At 37.1% G+C, this 21,251-nt stretch overlaps 1 protein-coding gene across 1 annotated transcript in view; it reads left to right on the forward strand.

Moving 5' to 3' along the window:
- NUP205 (nucleoporin 205) overlaps nt 1-21,251 on the forward strand; it is an 85,444-nt gene that overhangs the window by 18,708 nt on the left and 45,485 nt on the right. The window contains 15 exon segments of the mRNA XM_047694905.1: nt 3,684-3,800; nt 4,021-4,033; nt 4,036-4,157; nt 6,756-6,906; nt 8,453-8,658; nt 10,517-10,699; nt 12,080-12,155; nt 12,729-12,802; nt 12,804-12,846; nt 12,849-12,937; nt 15,787-15,886; nt 16,313-16,450; nt 17,778-17,967; nt 19,083-19,203; nt 20,952-21,033. Of these exon segments, the coding sequence (XP_047550861.1) occupies nt 3,684-3,800; nt 4,021-4,033; nt 4,036-4,157; nt 6,756-6,906; nt 8,453-8,658; nt 10,517-10,699; nt 12,080-12,155; nt 12,729-12,802; nt 12,804-12,846; nt 12,849-12,937; nt 15,787-15,886; nt 16,313-16,450; nt 17,778-17,967; nt 19,083-19,203; nt 20,952-21,033 (1,705 nt within the window).

Genomic DNA, 21,251 nt, shown 5'->3' on the forward strand with positions numbered 1-21,251 from the left:
ATTCTTAGAGTCATTTCAGACAGTTTCTTAAGAACAAACAAGCTTTTTGTGCAGCTTTGTGCCAAGGAAGCCATGAAAATGGGGTCAGGAAATAAATGAGGGAGAAAAGCCCTATGGACTCACTTTTTATGTATGTATATTTTTAAAAAGCCCCCCTAAAGAACCTATGCTTATAATAATGCTGTTGTACAGTTCAGCTCATATACCCCCTCCCCTGAAGCACATAAGGTAAATGGAAAGATTACCTCAAGTGGCAACAAACAATCAAAGTGTTAAGTGCTTATTCATTTTTTAATAAATTAAATGTTTGTTGAATTTCTCCCATGTGCCAGGTACTATACTAGGAGTTGTGAAGAAGACAAGTAGGAGACTCATTCCTTACCAGTAAAGAATTTATAATCTAGTTAGAGAGATTAGGTAGTAACAGTAAGTAAATGAGAAGCATAGACAGTAAACTTATGGATTTATATAGTCTAAGAATAGTTCCCTCAGGATTAGAATAGTCAAGGAATACTTTAACAGATAACTTGAACCCTCAATAACCTGGAAGGACTTGGTAGATTAACATCACAGAATTTTGGAATAGGAAGAAGTGTGTTAATCCTTTCATTTTACATTTGCAGAAACGAGGCTGTAGAAAGGTTAAGACTTAAGTGATTCCTAATCAGTAGTCCAGATGGGACTTTGATTATGGAAAGATAATCATAAATGGCTTGAATAGTATGAAGAGTGAATTCACACAATTGGGGATACTGGAATTTCTTTGATAGATATAGGAGCATATAGGTTATCTGTCTCTTTTTTTAAAAATTTATTTATTTATTTTTAAATATTTTAAATATTTTTGTTTTTAAGATTTTATTTGTTTATTTGACAGACAGAGATCACAAGTAGGCAGAGAGGCAGGCAGAGAGAGAGAGAGTGGGGGAAGCAGGCTCCCTGCTGAAGCAGAGCCCGACGTGGGACTCGATCCCAGGACCCTGGGATCATGACCCGAGCCGAAAGCAGAGGCTTTAACCCACTGAGCCAGCCAGGTGCCCCAATATTTTTATTTTTAAAAAAATTTAAAATTTTTCATTTTAATATATATATATATATATATTTAAAAAATTTTTTAAAAAGATTTTATTTATTTGACAGAGAGAAAGTAGGCAGAGAGGTAGGCAGAGAGAGAGGAGGAAGCAGGCTTCTTGCTGAGCAGAGAGCCCGATGTGGGCCTCGATCCCAGGACCCTGGGATCATGACCCAAGCTGAAGACAGAGGCTTTAACCCACTGAGCCACCCAGGCGCCCCAATATATCTTTTTTAAATTAAAATTTTAATTAAATTTTATTAAATTTAATTATATAATTTGTTATGTTAATTATATAACATATATACTATATATTGATTATATAATAAATATAAAAATAGAATAAAACAAATATATAAATATATAATTACCTAATATAATATAAATATATAATTATATAAATATAAAAAATATATATTTATATAAACCAAATAAAAATTTAATACAATTAAAATTAAATGTTTAATATTTATATTTTAATTTAAAAATTATAAGATTTTAAACAATATTTATTTTCATTTTTGAAATTTTGTTTATTTAGGTTATCTGTCTCTTGAGTGAGCTTTGGTTTGTGTCTGTCAGTGTATTTGTCCTTTTTATTCAGATTGATTAACATAAAGTTATTGCTAATATTCCTTTATTATATTTTTTGTGCCTGTAGGATCTGTAATGATGTTTCCTTTTTCATTCTTAATTTTGGTAATTTGCATCTTCTTGCTCTTTCTCTCTCTCTCTCTTTTTTTTTTTTTTTGCATCTTCTCTTTTTGTTTCTCAATTAACCTGGCCAGAAGTGTATCAATTTTATTGAACTTTCTAAACAACCAGATTTTGGCCTCATTGATTTTCTAATACTTTGTTTCACTGTTACTGATTTCTGCACTACATTATTTTCTTTCTTTTGCTTTGGGCTTCATTTGCATTTCTCATTTCAGTTTATTAAGGTAGAAGCTTAGATTATTGATTTGAAACTTTTTTTTTTTAAAGATTTTATTTATTATTTGACAGAAAGAGATCACAAGTAGGCAGAGAGGCAGGCAGAGAGAGAGGAGGAAGCAGGCTCCCCGCTGAGCAGAGAGCCCGACGTGGGGCTCGATCCCAGGACCCTGAGATCATGACCTGAGCCGAAGGCAGAGGCTTTAACCCACTGAGCCACCCAGGCGCCCCGAAACTTTTTTTCTAATACAAATATTTAATGTTACACACTTATCTTTATTGCTTTAGCTGTGTCACATAGATTTTGATAACGTGTTTTCTTTTTCGTTCAATTTAATGTTTTGTAATTTTCCTTGAGACTTCTTTCATCAGTGGGTTATTTAGAAGTATTGTTTAATTTCTAAATATTTGGGGGCTTCCAGGTATCTCAGTATAACTGATTTCTAGTTTATTTTTGTTATGGTCAGAGAACATACTTTATAGGATTTCAGTTTATTTTAAATTGGTTGAGGGAGGTTTTATGATTTAGAATATGACATATCTTGGAAAGTGTTCTGTGCACACATGAAAGGAATCTATATTCTGCTGCTGTTCTGTGGAGTATTCTGTAAATGCCAGTAGGTAAATTTGGTTGACAGTGTTAAGTCTTCCACGTCCTTACAGATTTTGTATACTTGTTTGATTAAGTATTGAGAGAGGAGTATTGAAATCTTTAATTGTGGGTTTGTCTAGCTCTTTTTGTTTTGTTTTTAAAAGGAGAGTATTGGGTGCCTTGGTGGCTGAGTTGGTTAAGCAACTGCCCTCAGCTCAGGTCATGCTTCCGGAGTCCAGGGATTGAGTCCCGCGTCCGGCTCCCAGCTCCATGGAGAGTCTGCTTCTCCCTCTGACCTTCTCCCTCTCTCTCTCTCTCTCTTTTTTTTTTAAGGTTTATTTATTTATTTATTGACATACAGAGATCACAAGTTGGCAGAGAGGCAGGCAGAGAAGAGAGGGGGAAGCAGGCTCCCTGCTGAGCAGAGAGCCTGATGCGGGGCTCGATCCCAGGACCCTGAGATCATGACCTGAGCTGAAGGCAGAGACCCACTGAGTCACCCAGGAGCCCCCTTTCTCCCCTCTCTTGCTCTCTCTCACTGACTCGCTCTCAAATAAATAAATAAAATCTTAAAAAATAAATAAATAAAAGGGAGTATTTTCTTATATCAGTTGACATTTAGTTCACACAAATGTTACAAGGTAATGGTTCTTAGCCAGTGCAGTAATGTCCACCAGAGAGTGTTTGGAAAATTAGTGGCACCACTTTTCCTTGTTATAATATCTTTGGTGGGGTTATTGGTAGCTAGTAGGTAGTCCAGAGATGCTAAACTGTCCTTCAGTATTCAGGATGATCCAAACCAGTGAGGAAATGTCTTGCCCAAAATGTCAGTAATGTTCCTTTCAAGCAACACTGCAGTTTTAAAACTCGACTTCTCTGTAATGGAAAATGCTTTGACGTTTTAAGATATTATAAATTATGGATAGTGGTATCATACAATTCCTGGTATATTTCTTCATGTCATTAAAGTGGAATAGATGTTTAAACAGTTTTTCTATTATGTAACCACTCTTAGTTGCTGGGTTTCAGTGTTATTGACCTATATACTAAATTTCCATACTAAGCTGTCTGTAATGTATTTAATAGGTGAAACAGTTGAGGAATCGGGCAGATGAAGATGCTCGAATAATTCATATGAGTATGCAGATGGGTAATGAACCTCCCCTTTCACTTAGAAGAGATCTGGAACACTTAATGCTCTTGGTAAGCCATTACACTGGATGAACGGTCATCTCTCCCTCCTTCCGTTATTTACTCCGTAACTGTGGAAAGTTTCAGTTTTAATGTCTTAAAATACAAAAAGTAAAAGTTTTGGTTTTAATGTCTTAAATATACAAGTGAATTCCATAAAAATGTAAATTTTCATTTAAAAGTAATTGTTGAGTTAAAGGCATTTTCACTCAGTTTTGCTTACATTTTGCAGATTGGTGAGCTATATAAAAGAACCCTTTTAATTTGGAGCTTGCTCTCGAATATTGGTGTCCCTCAGAGCCTCTTCAGACTTCCACGATCATGGGTTCTTACCTTGGGGTCGCTCATCAGCGACCCCCTCAACGCCAGGTGAGCTCTTCGTTTTCTTACTTTTCTGCCTTGGTATGATAATTGGGAGTCTTGAACCATGAACAAATGTTATTTCCTGATGTTACTGCCATTAACACAATGACCACTTGTGTCACTTAAAAATGTATACTGTTTTCTTAAGGAAATTTGAAACTCTAAGTTCTGATCATTTATGTAGTTAGCCTTTTGTAACATACTAGGTATGTGTCCAATTGTAGACAGGTGTCTATAGTCTTTCTATGTGTCACTTATTTGACTTCTCGTGGTATTAATATTAGTCTTTCCTCAACAGGCATGACAATAACCAGTATACATCATTCCTTTTTTAATTTATTTTTTTAAGATTTTATTTTTTATTTATTTTAAAGATTTTATTTATTTGACAGCGAGAGACAGAGATCACAAGTAGCAGAGAGGCAGAGAGAGGGAGGGGGAAGCAGGCTCCCCGATGAGCAGAGAGCCCGATGCGGGGCTCGATCCCAGGACTCTGGGACCATGACTGGAGCTGAAGGCAGATGCTCAACCAACTGAGCCACCCAGGCGCCCCTAAGATTTTATTTTTAAGTAAACTCTACACTCAGTGTGGGGCTCGAACTGACAGCCCTGAGATCAAAAGTCTCATGCTCCACAGACTGAGCCAGCTGGGTGCCCTCAATATACCATTATTAACAAGTTAGGGAAGATAGGAGAGATATAAGTAATAGAAGGAAAGGTTTAGAAGTTAGAATTGATGACAAAATGCCTATGATCAATATCATATTGATCCATCCATATCAATAGATGATATGGAAAAAGTCCATTTTCTATTCTATGTTAAGTATGATAGGCAGTAGCAAATAAGATGGATTGTAGTATCTATCTTCATCTTTTTGGGATTTGCTCTTCTAGAAGCTTTCATGTTGAATAATTTTCAGTTATGCTAGAGTCTGGGATCAGGTACCTTTTCTCTTTACTGCATATCTTACATTGTTTTTCTCCCCATTTATAAAAATGTTTTAGAGAAGGGCTTATTAAAATTTTTTGAAGATTAAAAAAATATATTATGAAATGTTTCAAACATATGGAAGAGAGAATAATTATAATGAACACCCAGCATTTTAATAGCTGTTAACATTTGCCCTGTTTGCTTCATTTACTACTGCTATTTTTACTACTTTGATTTTGCTGGAGTACATTAAAGTTATAGACAGCATGGCATTTCCCATTTTCCTGGGTAAATAGATATCTCTTAAAAATAAGGGTATTTTTGGGGACGCCTGGGTGGCTCGGTTGGTTGAGCAGCTGCCTTCGGCTCGGGTCGTGATCCCAGCGTCCTGGGATCGAGTCCCACATCGGGCTCCTTGCTCATCAGGGAGCCTGCTTCTCCCTCTGCCTGCCATTCTGTCTGCCTGTGCTCGCTCTCTCTCCCTCTCTCTCTGACAAATAAATTAATAAAATCTTAAAAAAAAAAAAAGGGTATTTTTCTAACTAATTAGAAAATGACTTATACCTAATAGATTTTACAATGATTTCCAGAGATCTGTAACATTTTCAGTTCTGAATTCCAACCAATGAGCCTCAATGTCTGAATAGTATTTTTGTTTGTTATTAGATTTAAGGAATAAGCAAGATAAAAGAAAAAACTAAGAAGTGGATTTACAGAACAGGAATGTAGGAATGTGGCATTGGCTGAACACAAAACAGTATGCTTAGGTTAGCATCCAAAATTCTTTCAGGTTCCTAGGTCTTCATACTAAATTTGACTGGGATTCAGGAACCTTGGTTTCCAAGTATATCTGACTTTGCTGTCTGACTTTGCTGGTTAATTTTAGAGGAGTCAATTTCTTCCATTGCTTTACTGTTTAAAATGTAAGTAGTCTTGTCCACAGTAACCAAACTATGGAAAGAACCTAAATGTCCATCAACAGATGAATGTATAAAGCAGATGTGGTATATATACACACAATGGAATATTATGCAGCCATCAGAAAAAGAAATCTTGCCATTTGCAACAATGTGGGTGGAACTAGAGGGTATTAGGCTAAGTGAAAAAGTCTATCAGAAAGACAATTACCATATTCTCACTGATAGGAGGAATTTGAGAAACAAGACAAGATCATAGGGGAAGGGAGGGAAAAATGAAACAAGACGAAACCAGAGAGGGGGGCAAACCATAAGAGACTTGTAACCTCAGGAAACAAACTCAGGGTTGCTGGAGGGGCGGGGGCTGGGATGAATGGGGTGTCTGGGTGATGGACATTGGGGAGGGTGGGTGCTAGTGAGTGTTGTGAATTGTATAAGACTGATGCATCACAGACCTGTACCCCTGGGGCAAATAATACACTATACGTTGATTTAAAAAAAGAGAAAAGTGTAAGAAGTCTTATATTCTGTGACAGTGAGAGGTTTTAAAAACATTGTACTTTATGTTCACAAAAGTATTCTATAATTGCATTAAATTGCTAATGATGATCTTGAAAAAATGTTTCATAAGTAGAATACCAGATTATTAAATCAGAGCACTTAGTTTTAGTTCATATGTAGTCTTTATTAGCTAGTCCATGCTACCTTAAAATTAAGATAAGCTTTATGTAAACTATTGATTTTTCCCTATTTCAGGTTGTGTTGTCAAAGTTTGTTAGGCAAATGGGTGACCTATTGCCTCCAACGATTTACATTCCTTATTTGAAAATGCTCCAGGGATTGGCCAATGGGCCCCAGTGTGCCCACTACTGTTTCAGCCTGCTTAAAGTCAATGGTAGTAGTCATGGTGAGAAAAATCTGGATATTGTCTAAGTTTGTTGTGACATTCTTGAGTTCATTATTCCCCTGCCTATTAAAGAATATTGGTTATATTCTTGGTTCTACCAAGTGTATAAATAATTTTTATAATAATGGGAAAGAAGTGCGTTGGTAGCTTCATGCATTGGTGATGATCTCCCAGATTGGGCAGCTCTACTGTTTGCTTTATAAAATATAATTCAGGGGCGCCTGGGTGGCTCAGTCGTTAGGTGGCTGCCCTCAGCTCGGGTCATGATCCCAGCATCCTGGGATCAAGTCCCATATTGGGCTCCCCGCTCAGCTCCCCCATGCTTGTGTTTCCTCTCTCGCTATCTCTTTCTGTCATAAATAAATAATATATATTATTTATATATTATTTTATTATATATATTATATTATTTATATATTATATTTATATATATATATATATAATATATAAAAAATAATAAATCTTTTTTTAAGATTTTATTTATTTATTTGACAGACAGAGACCACGAGTGGGCAGAGAGGCAGGCAGAGAGAGGGGGAAGCAGCCTCCCTGCTGAGCAGAGAGCCCGATGTGAGGCTCGATCCCAGGATTCTGGGATCATGACCCAAGCCGAAGGCAGAGGCACCGAGACACCCAGGTGCCCCAATAAATAAAATCTTAAAAAAAAAAAAAAAAAAATATATATATATTATATATATATATATTTCATACTAAATTTGTATATATATATACATATGTATATATATACATATATATTGTATGTGTATATATATATATGTAAAAAAAATTCAGTTTAAGAAATCAGAATTGATACATAAAAACTTTAAAGAACACATCTGGTACTCAAAACAAAATATATTCCCTTGCCACATGAGTTTGATTTTCTCGATTCATGTTTGTAAGTACTTGTTTTCTAAATTTCTGTACTTACAGTTTCTCCGTCAATCCTCCCAATTTCCGCATTTAATTTTCAGACTTGAGTCTGGTTAAATTGCAACACTGCAAAAGAGAAGAGAAAGAAATAGTTATTAAGCATCTGTTTAGTTAGGTGGATATTACTACTTTCATTTTTACATGGGAAGAAACTGAGGTTTAGAGAAGTAACTTACCCAAGGTCACGAGGAGGAGCAGGATTGGAACTGAGATCTGCCCAGCTCCAAGGCCATTGTTCTGGCTACTCTGTCAAGGCCTGCTTGCCTTGCCCAGTGCTTGGTATATAACAGAGATTATAGTAGCCTTACCTAATTATAGCACAACACAGAGAACTCTTATGGGTATAAAGTAGATAACTGAAATCAAAAGTAATTTACCTTTGCACTTAGATGGGCACCACCCATTCTTAGCTGAGGAAAAATTAATCCAGAGTTTTAGTTTATAGAGGAATTCTAACCCTTTTCAACACACTGCTTAATCTGGACAAGACAACACACTCTACTTAACTAGGACAAAGACAAAGATTATTGCTTTAAATTTATTTTCTCCCTCCATTTCCAAGCAGATGCTTAGACATTTTTGAAACGAAATTCTGTGCTGTCTTTCTTTACAGTTGAAAATATTCAGGGAACAGGTGGCAGTCCTGTTTCCTGGGAACATTTCTTTCACTCCTTAATGCTTTACCATGAGCACCTCCGGAAGGATCTTCCGAGTGCAGATAGTGTCCAGTACCGTCACCTCCCTTCACGCGGCATCACCCAGAAGGAGCAGGATGGATTGATTGCTTTTTTGCAGCTCACCTCCACCATCATTACTTGGGTAATTATTATCCACAGCATGCGAGGTTGTAATTTTATTTTTTTCTAGCACGGGGCATTTTAAGGAACTTCCAAATTTTCATGAAATGCTTGAAGTTTATGAGTGATAAATTTTGCATATATAGAATTCTGCATATATGGAATTCTGTTTTAAGCTCTGTTTCTTTATCTTCAGAGGGTATAGTAATGGTAGCCCAGCTTATTGCTGTCAGCTAGTGGGGGATAATAGTATATGCCTAGAAGAAAATAGAAGGGCAAATAAGAATCCGTTGTAGATGCACATCCTTTTAGAAAGTTCCTAGCATAGGTTTGGATGTGTGTGTTTGGTGTTATGTATACATAAAGAATATATTTTTTTTTGTTATTTTTAAAATTTATTTTAAAATTTATTTTTTGATTATAGAGCATGTGCAGGGGACGTGAGAGGGACAAAGGGAGAGACTCAAGCAGGCTCCACGCCAAGTGCGGACCCCAAAGTGGGGCTCAGTCTCTTGACTCTGAGATCATGACCTGAGCCGAAATCAAGAATTGGATTCTTAACCGACTGAGACATCCAGGAACCCCAAGAATATTTTTAGCTAAAAAGAAACATTTTTTAATAAGGAAGAAAGAGGGCGCCTGGGTGGCTCAGTGGGTTAAAGCCTCTACCTTCGGCTCAGGTCATGATCTCAGGGTCCTGGGATCGAGCCTCACATCGGGCTCTCTGCTCAGCAGGGAGCCTGCTTTCTCCTCTCTCTCTGCCTGCCTCTCTGCCTACTTGTGATTTCTGTCTGTCAAATAAATAAATAAAATTAAAAAAAAAAAGGAAGAAAGAAAGAAAGAAAAAGGAAGAAAGAAGAAGAAAGAAGAAAGAAACCTGAGAAGTTATTTACTGAATCTCTTTTAGTCTCTCCTTACACCAAACCATCTTACCCACCACTACCAAATTCGTCTTTATAAGAAAACACAAGCTTCATTACATAATCTTTCTACTCAGAAACCTCTTCTACTTGTTCTGTTATTTCCTAGAACAAAATTGCTTAGTGAGACATTCTGTCTTGAGGACAGGAATAGTGTCTTCTAACTTTTTGGCTTTTCTAGTAATGCTTGTTATTAAACCTTAAAACATAAAGTTAGGGGGTGCTTAGGTGACTTAGTCGGTTAAACGTCTGCCTTCTGCACAGGTCATGATCCCGTGGTCTTGGGATTGAGCCCCACATAGGGGTTCCTGGTCAGCGGGGAGCCTGTTTCTCCCTTTGCTGCTCCCTCTACTTATGCACGTTCCCTCTCTCTCTGTCAGATAAATAAAATATTAAACAAAACAAAACCCCCATAAAGTTAGTAGTTATTATTTGTTGAATTAAAATGGAATGGTATTGGCATGCCTGGGTGGCTTAGTCAGCTAAGCATCCAACTTTTATCTCAGGGTTGTGAGTTCAGACCCTGCATTGGGCTCTATGCTGTGTGTAAAGCCTACTCAAGAAGGAAAGTGGTATATTTTACCATATATATCTTCATTTTTTTTTTCTCAAAAAACTAAAAGGTATTCATTCATATATTATAGTAAAAAACAGTCTACATTGTTTAATAAAAGATTGAAAGTGCTTAGGTAAGATTTATGTGACCCTCATATGGATTATTTTCCATACTTAGAGCAAAGTAATTCTAAAAGGCTCTTTCTCCTCCCTTCTTTACACTGACTGAGCTGTAATCTGATTTGATCCCTCAAGCATCAGCCATAGGCTTATCTTTGTTTTAGTATGTATTAAGCCTGTGAATACTCAGTATACTAAGTGCTAGCAATTTAGATGATTCCTGGTCATTTTTCTTAGGTTTTGAAGATGGGAAAGTCTCTCTCATCTTTTGTGTTTGATCCCCAGAGTGAAAATGCTCGTCTGGCACTCTGTGAACATCCTCAGTGGACCCCGGTTGTGGTGATTCTGGGGCTCCTGCAATGCAGTATTCCCCCTGTTCTCAAAGCAGAGCTGCTGAAGACCCTTGCAGCTTTTGGAAAATCCCCTGAAATTGCTGCTTCCCTCTGGCAGTCGTTGGAATACACTCAGGTAGTATTACCAGCTCTCTGATTTGATAGTTTGGAAAGTGAGGCTTGATAATGTGGTAGAAGCAGGGGCATCCAATTTGCAGCTTCCCAGTTAGACAGTTATGGTTTGAGTACCAAGCATAGCATCAGAAATTAACAGGCTTAGGTATTTCTCTTAGATCAGCTGACAGCTTCACTAGGTTACTGGAGATGGGTTCTTCTCTTAAGACTTTGTTTTTCAGTCTGTGAGATATTAATAAATGGACAGAATTCCTCAACTCTGTCTTTAAGACCAGGCTGATAAAAGCCTTCAGATATTATTTGTACTCATTAAATGTGGGGAATGTTTTTCTTTTCTGTTGCTTCCTTCCCTGTCCTGTCCCATACCAGAAGAATGAAGTATCTCTGTTAACACTTATTTCTTTAGATATAAGGCCTATTGGAATTGTTTTGTGAAGGTATAGTTATTCTATATATGTATATATACACACACACTAAGATTAAAAAGGAGAATAAGGATGTGCTTTACAGAAATACCTCTGTGAAAATAGTTAGGTGGAATATGTGTTTGTCTAAAAAACAATAAAACATATAGGAGTCTGTGATTCTAACACCATTTTGAAGGAGTAAAATATTCTAGTTATTTTCTAACGTGTGTCCTGAAGATGTAATGCTACTTTATAAGAGCAAAATGAAGGGAGCTGGTGTGTGCTGAGAGGCTGAATCACTTTGGATTTAGTATTAATACTTCATTTTTTTCATTTGTGAATATATCATACTTAGTGTTCTAAGTGCTAAGTGCTGCTTTATACCGAAAATGAAATATGATTAGGTTTAGACATTTTAGATACCCTTAGAGCAAGACTTGTTTTTAAAGGATCCTACCTGATATATATTTTCAGCTTGTAAGACCGGTAAGTAACATACATTAAGTGAAATTAATTATACCATTTATTGCTTAGGTCCCTAGCAGGTCAGGTCAGAACATCTTAACTCAGAACTTTTGCCCACACAAGAAACCTTTTCAAACCTGTTCTTAACAAATTTAATTATTAGTTTTCTGGTTCTAATTGTAGGGCTGGTCTTGAGCATTGGTGAGATTTCGTCCCATAAATCCTCTTAAGATGATTCCTAGAATATCTCAGAGGAAATTTTCTGTCATACTTCTTGTGTGCTCTTAGCAACTACCAGTTTTCTGAAGCCCAGATAATCAGAGGTTCTACCTGAATCCCACACGATTGCTAATGAAAGTGCCATCAGAGACTTTTCAATTGTGCTTTCTGATCAGCATAATATATACGCATGTGGTGTGGGAGGAATAGGACTATTATTTTGCAGAGCCACTACTTTTCATTGAGGAGTGGGGGGAGTGTTCCTAACATCTATTTCTTACTATTTTAAGATTCTGCAGACTGTGAGGGTTCCAAGCCAGAGGCAAGCTATTGGTATTGAGGTAAAGTTTTCCTTTTTGTTTAAATGTTCTCTATTCACACAGTCACATGATGAAAATTAACAAAATTTTTCCTACCCTGTTAGGTTCCTATCATTTTCAAATTTAATATATTTTCATTTGAAATGTTGTCTGGTCCATGTTGAAATGGAGATGAAGTTTTTCGTGAGAGGAACCAAAATACTTCAGATTTCAGAGTTGGGAAAGGATGTTACATGGCAGCCATCCAAGCTGAAAGTTTGCTTTAAATTCAGTTTAATTAGGTTACTTGAGTCAACCTGAAGTGAGAATTTACTTGTTTTAGTTTTTTGTCTTCTCTCTGTCTACGCTTGCCCTCTCTTTTTCATAAAGAAACATGTTAGATTTCTATTTTTAATTTGCAGATGGGAACAGTATGTGGGAATTTAAAATTCTTCATTTGATTGATCTAGATTTATATACTACTTTTGTGTCTTTCCTCTAAGTGAAAAATGGTGATATACATTAGGTTTCTTTTGCTGTGATGATGATAAGCTCAATATTAATGAATCAATGTCTGCAAATGTCTTGTACTCTATAGCTGATTGTTTTATAACTAAATGTCTTTATTTTTTATTGGTAGGTTGACTAAATGAAATAGAATCCCGATGTGAAGAATACCCGTTGACTCGGGCTTTTTGCCAGCTTATTAGTACCCCTGGTAGAGAGCTCATGTCCTTCTAATTTGGGTGCTGGCCTGCGGCCCCTGGCTTTGACCCTTATTTGCAGTTTCTTAGAGATTCTGTGTTTCTCCGATTCCGCACAAGAGCTTACCGGAGAGCAGCTGAAAAGGTAATGTTCAGAGAAAATGTTTTTGTCCTTACTCATTTATTGCTCCTTTTTCTTTTATGAAAGGCATAAGGTGCTATAAATTCATATTAGCTTTTGCCAGTCAGTAAAATTCATAGTCTTAATACTGTGTCGTCCATGATCTGATTAGTTTATATGCATTAAAAAAAAAAATCTGGGGGCGCCTGGGTGGCTCAGTGGGTTAAGCCGCTGCCTTCGGCTCAGGTCATGATCTCAGGGTCCTGGGATCGAGCCCCGCATCGGGCTCTCTGCTCAGCAGTGAGCCTGCTTCCTCCTCTCTCTCTGCCTGCCTCTCTGCCTGCTTGTGATCTCTCTGTCAAATAAATAAATAAAAAAAAAAATCTTTAAAAAAAAAAATCTGGGCATTAAAACCAAAGCACTGACTTTTTAGTGATCAGTAGTTTAGTTGATATGAATTCGTAGTCATTCAGATCCTTCACTGAACAAATCTGGACCAAAATTGAACCAAAAATGTCATACCGTTGTCAGTTGAAAACACATTGTCCTTCTTGGGGATGATTTGTTTAGGAATAAAATAAGTTACCCAAACTTGCACACCAATTTCTATAGATTTAGTAGTGCTTTGGGTTGTGAAGTCTTGGCTTAGTGGGAAGGTGTATTATGATCTGTCAGGTATGTTTGTGATGGACGGAGGCTCAGGGAGCATTGACGTTTACATACATATTTGCTCTGGTTGCAACACACTCAGAACTGAACTTATCATATATATCATCTTATGTAATTCCAATATTACCCTGAGGCAGGTACTATTAATATTCCCATTTTACAGATGGAGTCTTAGCAAGGTTAAGGAACTTGCGTAAGGTCCAGGACCAGGATTTGAACCTAGGACTCTGATTCCAGATTCAAGCTTATAACTTCTAAGCTATGTAAGAGACCCTTCCAGGTTCTGATGTAATTCACTTAGTCTATAATACTGTTTATTGCCTCACAGAATACACTTGGATATATCTTGTAGGGACATTTCTGCTTTATTTATATAATTTTCTGTTTTTTAACCTGTTGGGTTTATTTGTTATTGTATTAGATTATAAAATTTTATGCTAATTTGGGAAAATTAGGAAAATAGAGAATAATATAAGAAGTAATGATATTATCCATAATCCTGTTGCCAAAGGAAGATAACTTAATCTTTTTCCTATACATATATATTTTAATTGAAATAATTGGTTTAGTTTGCATCTCTTTTTGGCCACTAAATATGGTATCATGAGCACTTCTTCGTGCTGTCAGAGATTCTTTTTTTTTTTTTTTTAAAGATTTTATTTATTTGTCAGAGAGAGAGGGAGAGAGAGCGAGCACAGGCAGACAGAGTGGCAGGCAGAGGCAGAGGGAGAAGCAGGCTCCTGCCGAGCAAGGAGCCCGATGCGGGACTCGATCCCAGGACGCTGGAATCATGACCTGAGCCGAAGGCAGCTGCTTAACCAACTGAGCCACCCAGGCGCCCCAGAGATTCTTTGAAAATAGTGTAGTGACTGCATGAGCCTTACTTGTTTTTAGCATGTTCATCTGTTCTTTCCCCTTGCGTTGGCCAGTTTGTTTCTAATATTTAGTCTCAAGTAACTGAAATTCATTTTTTGTCAGTTGCTTTATAATTTTTCCTTCTCACATAGTAAAAATAAACACTGAGAGGGGTGTACATTTAAGTCCTCAAATTACCTTGGCGACCAAATAATGGATGCTAAGAATGGCTATCTCTTCGACAAGATGTTCTGATACCTTTTTGCGCTTGTCTTAGGTAGCTTATTTGCCTTTTCTTAAAAAGGCCATTATGACCCTAAGTGTTTAAAGCTTCAGTCATCCACATTCTTTCCAGGTCATTGTTTTTCATTCACGCGTATGCACATTTCCAGTGCTGCCACTTTCCCTAGCTACCATTGATTGTGTTTCCGGCCCAGGATATTTAACCCTCAGGCTTTTGTTCCTCAACTTTATGAATTTTTTGCACTTGAAAGTCTTCTTCAGGGTGAACTTCTGTTACTACATTTTAGAACACTAGCTTCTCACAAAAATAGCTTTAGATCTCCGTCTAAATGACCTAGATTATTAGAGACAGTGTTTGTGTATTTATCAATTCTAAATCCATTATTATGTGGTGATAAGCCTTTTTTATTTAAATAAATGATCTTGAAATTTTTAGAAAATACAGCTAAATGGATAACTTTAAAATAATAATTTTTAAAAAATCACTGTATAGTCCCAATTCCCAAACTCCGTCTTGATAAAATTATGTGCAGTGGAAATGGTTTTAAAATAATAATTAAAAAAAACACCCTGTCTATATTTAGCAACTCAGCCTTCATAAATTCTATATAATGGATTTTTTAAAAGTAAAGTTTTAATTTTACTGTCTCTACTGTTGCGTATAATTTTCCTTTGGCATAAATATTTTTCCTTGTTACACGGCTTTAAAAAACATTTTTTAACAGAAAGATGTTAATGGGGTCATTAGGGGACAAGCCCAGCAGTGACTGAGTCCTCTTCATTTTTTGGCTAGGGCCGTAAGGTAGAATACTGGTCTGGGAATAGAAGTCCAGGTCTTGATTTCCAGTACCTTTGCTACCAAGTTTTATGGTTTTGGGGAAGTTACTCATGCTCTGAGGTTCATTTGTTTCCTCTGTGAAATAAGGGGGTTAGATGATGTCTCAGAACCTTTACAGCTGGGATTTTTAGAGAAAATAGGAAGTATTTGACACTTCAGAGAAGGGGCTTCTTCATGTTCTGGAGAAAAGTGGGAGGAATGGAAAGCCTAGCAAGGCTATCACCTTGGACTGTTTTATTGTTACTGTCACATTTATTTCTTTCTGTAGTGGGAAGTTGCTGAGGTTGTTTTGGAGGTGTTTTATAAATTGCTCAGAGATTATGAGCCTCAACTGGAAGATTTTGTAGACCAGTTTGTGGAATTACAAGGTAATTTAATTCTGTCACTTTCAAATAAGCTGTCAGCTATTTGTAAAGCTATTTGTAATTTATAAATTATAAGATACAAATTATTTCTAAATTTGTGAATTAAGTTAGAATGTAATCTTTTTTGTTACATTATTTTAGTTATTTTCATTGTTCTGAGCAAGAGAAAATAAAGTAAAATTTTGCAATGAAAGACAACACTGCCTTACAGGTTCTTGGACAGTTAACATGTTATAGGTAACTAACTGTTCTGAGCAAAACAGCCCTTTTGGGAATTATAGCTGTATACAGTTTGTGTCCTTGTCTCTAAATTGAACCTTGCCCGTTTAGATGCCATTTAATTTACAAGTTTCATACATTTCATATAAATCAAGGGTCTGACAAAAATACTAACTGTTCGTCTTTTGGATTGTGTTGTGTTCTATTTAGGAGAAGAAATCATAGCCTACAAGCCACCAGGATTTAGTCTCATGTATCATCTTCTGAATGAGTCACCAATGTTGGAGCTTGCCCTTAGTTTACTGGAAGAAGGTGTTAAGCAGCTGGATACCTACGCCCCTTTCCCTGGTATGTGCCTGAATGTCTTAATGTGATGAAAACAGTTCTCATATTTTCATTTTTTTGTAAGTGGAGGGTTTGAAAGAGATGATTTCTGAAGTTCTTTTTCACTGTGAGATTCTCCATAGGTGTTTCCAGTGAGTCATGCAATGAAAGCATATTAAAAGTGAAGTACAGTACAGAGACTCTCACTATCACTGTGTCTCATTGCATGGTTTTTTTAATCAGTAGTTATGATCATGTTTCTTTCACTTTAATATCTGTAACATGCCTAAATATAAATCTAATGTACTTTTTTGTTTTCTTGTCCATATAGTTTTTGTAAAGGTACTTAATTGGTGGTTCGTAGTGTTCAGTAAGTTTTATTCAATATCATTACTGGTGCTAATTATGATTTATTGAGTGCTTAATATTCATTTGGTGCTTTTAAAAGCACATTTAAGGGGCGCCTGGGTGGCTCAGTGGGTTAAGCCTCTGCCTTTGGCTCAGGTCATGATCTCAGGGTCCTGGGATCGAGCCCTACATTGGGCTCTCTGCTCAGCGGGGAGCCTGCTTCCTCCTCTCTCTCTCTCTGCCTCTCTGCCTACTTGTGACCTCTCCCTCTGTCGAATAAATAAATAAAAATTAAAAAAAAAAATAAAAGCACATTTAACACATTTAATCTGTACAAAAGCCCTATATTATTAGATACTGTTATTTCCAGTTTGCAAATAAGGAAATTGATGCAAAAAAGTGGTTTCGTATCTTTCCACAGTAAGTTGTGGCTCTGATTTGAACCTAGGCAGTTTGGCTCCAGAGTCCATGTATTTTAAATTTGAGTGGTGGGATTACAGATGATCCTGTTCAAATTCTCAGTTTCTTTATTTGCAAATTTTCTGCAGTGAGTATGTATTACTCTAAATCACTTTCTCAGTCTTGGTGCCATTGACATCTTGGACCATGTAATTCTTTGTTGTGGGGACTGTCCTGTGTACTGTAGGCCTCTAACTACTAGATGCCTGTAGTGCTTTCCCAGTTGTGACAACGAAAAGTATCTCTTGATCTTGCCGAGTGTCCCCCTGGGCCTAAATCACCCCCCATTCTGGGAACCATTTCTCCAAATAATTAAGGAAGAGCTAAGGGAAAGTGACTAAGAAGCCACTGCATACGGGGATTCTTAAGTTACGGTAATGACCGTGAATTGGCATGGGTGAGTAGTTTTATGAAGTTGCTGCTGCAAGTGAACATTTGAGGGCTTTTTAAGTCCAGAACTTGTCCCTTAGCTTGTTTTCCTAAGAACTGTGCATTTCTGAGGTTCATATAGAACTTTCTAACTTGAGTTTGTGTTTTTTTGTAGGGAAGAAACACTTGGAGAAGGCAGTACAGCATTGCCTTGCACTTCTCAATCTGACTCTGCAAAAGGAAAATCTCTTCATGGATCTTCTAAGAGAGAGTCAGCTGGCTCTAATCGTCTCTCCTTTAGAACAACTGTTACAGGGAATCAATCCCAGAACTAAGAAGGCCGATAATGTGGTGAATATTGCCAGGTGAGTTACAATTGTAGGTAGAAAAATGATGAAATAAATCACGTGGACATTCTATCTTTGATTTCCAAATCTGGTAAGCTCCCTCATTCATTACTTGGTGGGTGAGGGCTCATTTTGTTCTTGCTTTCTTTAGTCCTTATTTTAATTACTCTGACCTTTATAGTTTCTTTTTTTCTTTCTAGTGGGTTCCACATCCTAAACATTTCTGAGTATCAAATGACATTATCTTAATATTGTTTGTCTCCTTGAGGGGAGCCCTCTCGCACTGTTGGTGGGAATACAAACTGGTGCAGCCACTCTGGAAAACAGTATGGAGGTTCCTCAAAAAGTTAAAAAATAGAGCTACCCTATGACCCAGCAATTGAACTAGTAGGTATTTATCCAAAGGATACAAATACAGTGACTCGAAGGGGCACATGCACCCCAATCTTTATAATAGCAGTGTCCACAATAGCCGAACAGTAGAAGTGCTGAAACAAAACAGGTAAGTGTAGGGGAAGGGAAGGAAAAATAAAATAAGATGAAAATTAAGAGGGAGGCAAACCACGAGAGATGCTCAACTCCAGGAAACAATATAATATTATATATACTGTATATCACTATACATACATAGTTTGTTTCCTTTAGGGAAGCTGGAAGTTTGGCGGTTAGGAGCTAGGAAGAAAACTTCTCACTATATTTATCCTGGCTTCCAGTGGTTTGCTTGGCAGTGTTTGCTGTTCTGTGACTTGTAGACGCATCACCCTGATTGCTGTCTTCAGCTTCACCTGGTGTTCTCCCTGTGTGTGCGTCTGTTTTGAATCTCCCCTAATTTTAATGAGCAGTCATTGGACTAGGGCTGTGCATGTAGTCTGCAATGACTTCACCTTAATTTGATTGACTATGTCTGCAAAGACCCTGTTTCCAAATAAGGTCACTGTGGGTTTGGATATCAGTGATTGAGTTTTGGAGGAATGCAGTTCAACCCACAACAGACTGCATCTAGTTAGAACGGAAAACTTTGTCTCATTTACCCAGGAGTGCTGTATGCCCTGGTTCTAAATGTTCCTTGTTGAGAGGTGTGAAAAGCCAAAAGTTTCGTCACGTTGTTCCTCAAATGTTTTTTTGCTTTAAAGATACCTGTATCATGGCAATACTAATCCAGAATTGGCTTTTGAAAGTGCCAAGATCCTCTGCTGTATCTCTTGCAACTCCAATATTCAGATAAAATTGGTTGGAGATTTCACACATGACCAGGTAACTGATTTTGTTGTTGTTATTTCTTTGGGTACATTCTGAGTGCATATGGAAGTCACAGTGTCTGTGGAGGACTCTTACTCGTGTTTATGAAAAAATTCTGTGAGAGTAAGTGTATGTGTATATGATAGTGAAAACCTATCCATGTCCTGGGCTGTGATTCGTGTTTGAAGAGTGTACCATCCACAGTGATGCTGTGGACACTGTGGTGTGTGCCTGGCAGGCGGAGTGAGACTCTTGCTCCTCTGAGTACATTAAGGGGATAAGGTTTCTAAGTGTAGTTTCTGCTTGTGTTTGTATCCTTTGTTTCACTCTGTCGGTCACGCTGACTATAGTCTGAGCCTGTGCAGTTGTGAATGTGTCTCACTATTGAGTTGTCTACTGTTGTGGCTTTCTGGTGACTTCCATTTGTGTCACTTCATTTGATATTGCACTTTAGACAGTTTTCAGATGCTATTCGGTTAATCTGATTTATAATCTCTTTCTGTTTTGGGTAACTCATTTCTGTGCTGAATAGCCACCTTTGGGGAATTTGCTGCCTTTTTCTCCTCCTTATAAGCATTTGTCCCCTTGTATCTTCACGTTAGAAAGCACTACTTTAGCTAGTTGAATTTTGTTGTGTACTCCTTGGTAGCTGAATTTTGTTATGTACAGTGTTTTAAAAGAGGGACTCTTGGGGTGACAGAGTGGCTCAGTTGGTTGGGTGTCTGAGTGTTCGTTTTGGCTCAGGTCACGATTTCACAGTCCTGAGATCAAGCCCCATGTCAGGCTGTGCTCAGTGGGGAGATTCTCTTTCTCCTCCCTCTTTCCCTCCCCTGCTCATGCACTCTCTCTTTTTCTCTCAAATAAATAAAATTGTTAAAAAACAAAACAGAGACTCTTCTGGCATTTTGGATGGGACAGATATTCATTTTGTATCACTCTTCCTCATATTGCAAGACTCTTAGCATCCCTGGTCCCCTGCCACTGTCTGTCAGTAATAAACTCTAGTTGTGACAACTCAGAATGCCCCCACATATTTCAAAGTGCTGTCTGGAGTGGCAGTGCCACCCAGGTTGAGAACCACTGTCTGATCTAGCTTTTGGATAAGGTTCTTGAAAACTATATGATAGGGAGGATTGTATTGTCATCAGAATCCTCCTTTGTTGGGCTAATAATCAGTGTATAACCCACATACTGAAGTAAAGTTCCATTAATCAATTGTAACAAACCCCACAAAAACTATATGAGAGGAGATGTGGAAAGTGAGGGTTCTTATCTCAGTCATATACATTTGAGTATGAATTATTATTACCAATTTTAATATCCTGCTAGAGTCCTCGAGGAGATTGGATAATGTCTAATCTCTCAGCCCAGCCCAGAAACAAATTCTAAAGAGAGAAGTTGAGAATTTTATTTTATATTTTAGTTAAGATCTCATAGCATTGGGTATACAATGAGGAGGTCATCAGATGGCTATTTAATGTTATTTTTTTTAACTGGTTTGCTATTTTGGGAAAGAAAATTAGAGAAGCGAGTTTTGAAACCAATAAAATATATTTGTTTCTTTGTTTCTGTAGAGAGCTAATTTATGGCAATTTAAGGAACTGCGTTTCCTATTAAAAGTGAAATTGAAACCTAAGTACTTTAGAGATTTGCCTTTTTTCTTTATAGACAAATGTTTATAATACATAGAATGTGTATCATAGTTTCTCTGATATTTAAGAAGTTTATAATTTGTCTTTTAAAAAATCTTTATATGACTCCAGAGTGTAAGTCAGAAGCTGATGGCTGGATTTGTGGAGTGTTTGGATAGTGAAGACACAGAAGAATTTGTACGTCTAGAAGAGGGTATGTCTTCTACTAACATGTATTATTTTTTTACTCTGTATAAATAATATAAAGAAAACTGTTAACTGTCTGTTGGTGATAAAAGAGAAGTTTGAGAATTTGCTAGCACAAACATGTAAGGCTTTAAACACATCTGCATTCTAATGGCTGATGAAGTGAACTTAAAGAGAACATGCAGGCTTGGAATACAAGCTTTATGTATTTAAACTTATCTTGGC

Source organism: Lutra lutra, chromosome 11 (assembly GCF_902655055.1).
Source record: "Lutra lutra chromosome 11, mLutLut1.2, whole genome shotgun sequence".
Taxonomy (NCBI): Eukaryota; Metazoa; Chordata; class Mammalia; order Carnivora; family Mustelidae; genus Lutra; species Lutra lutra.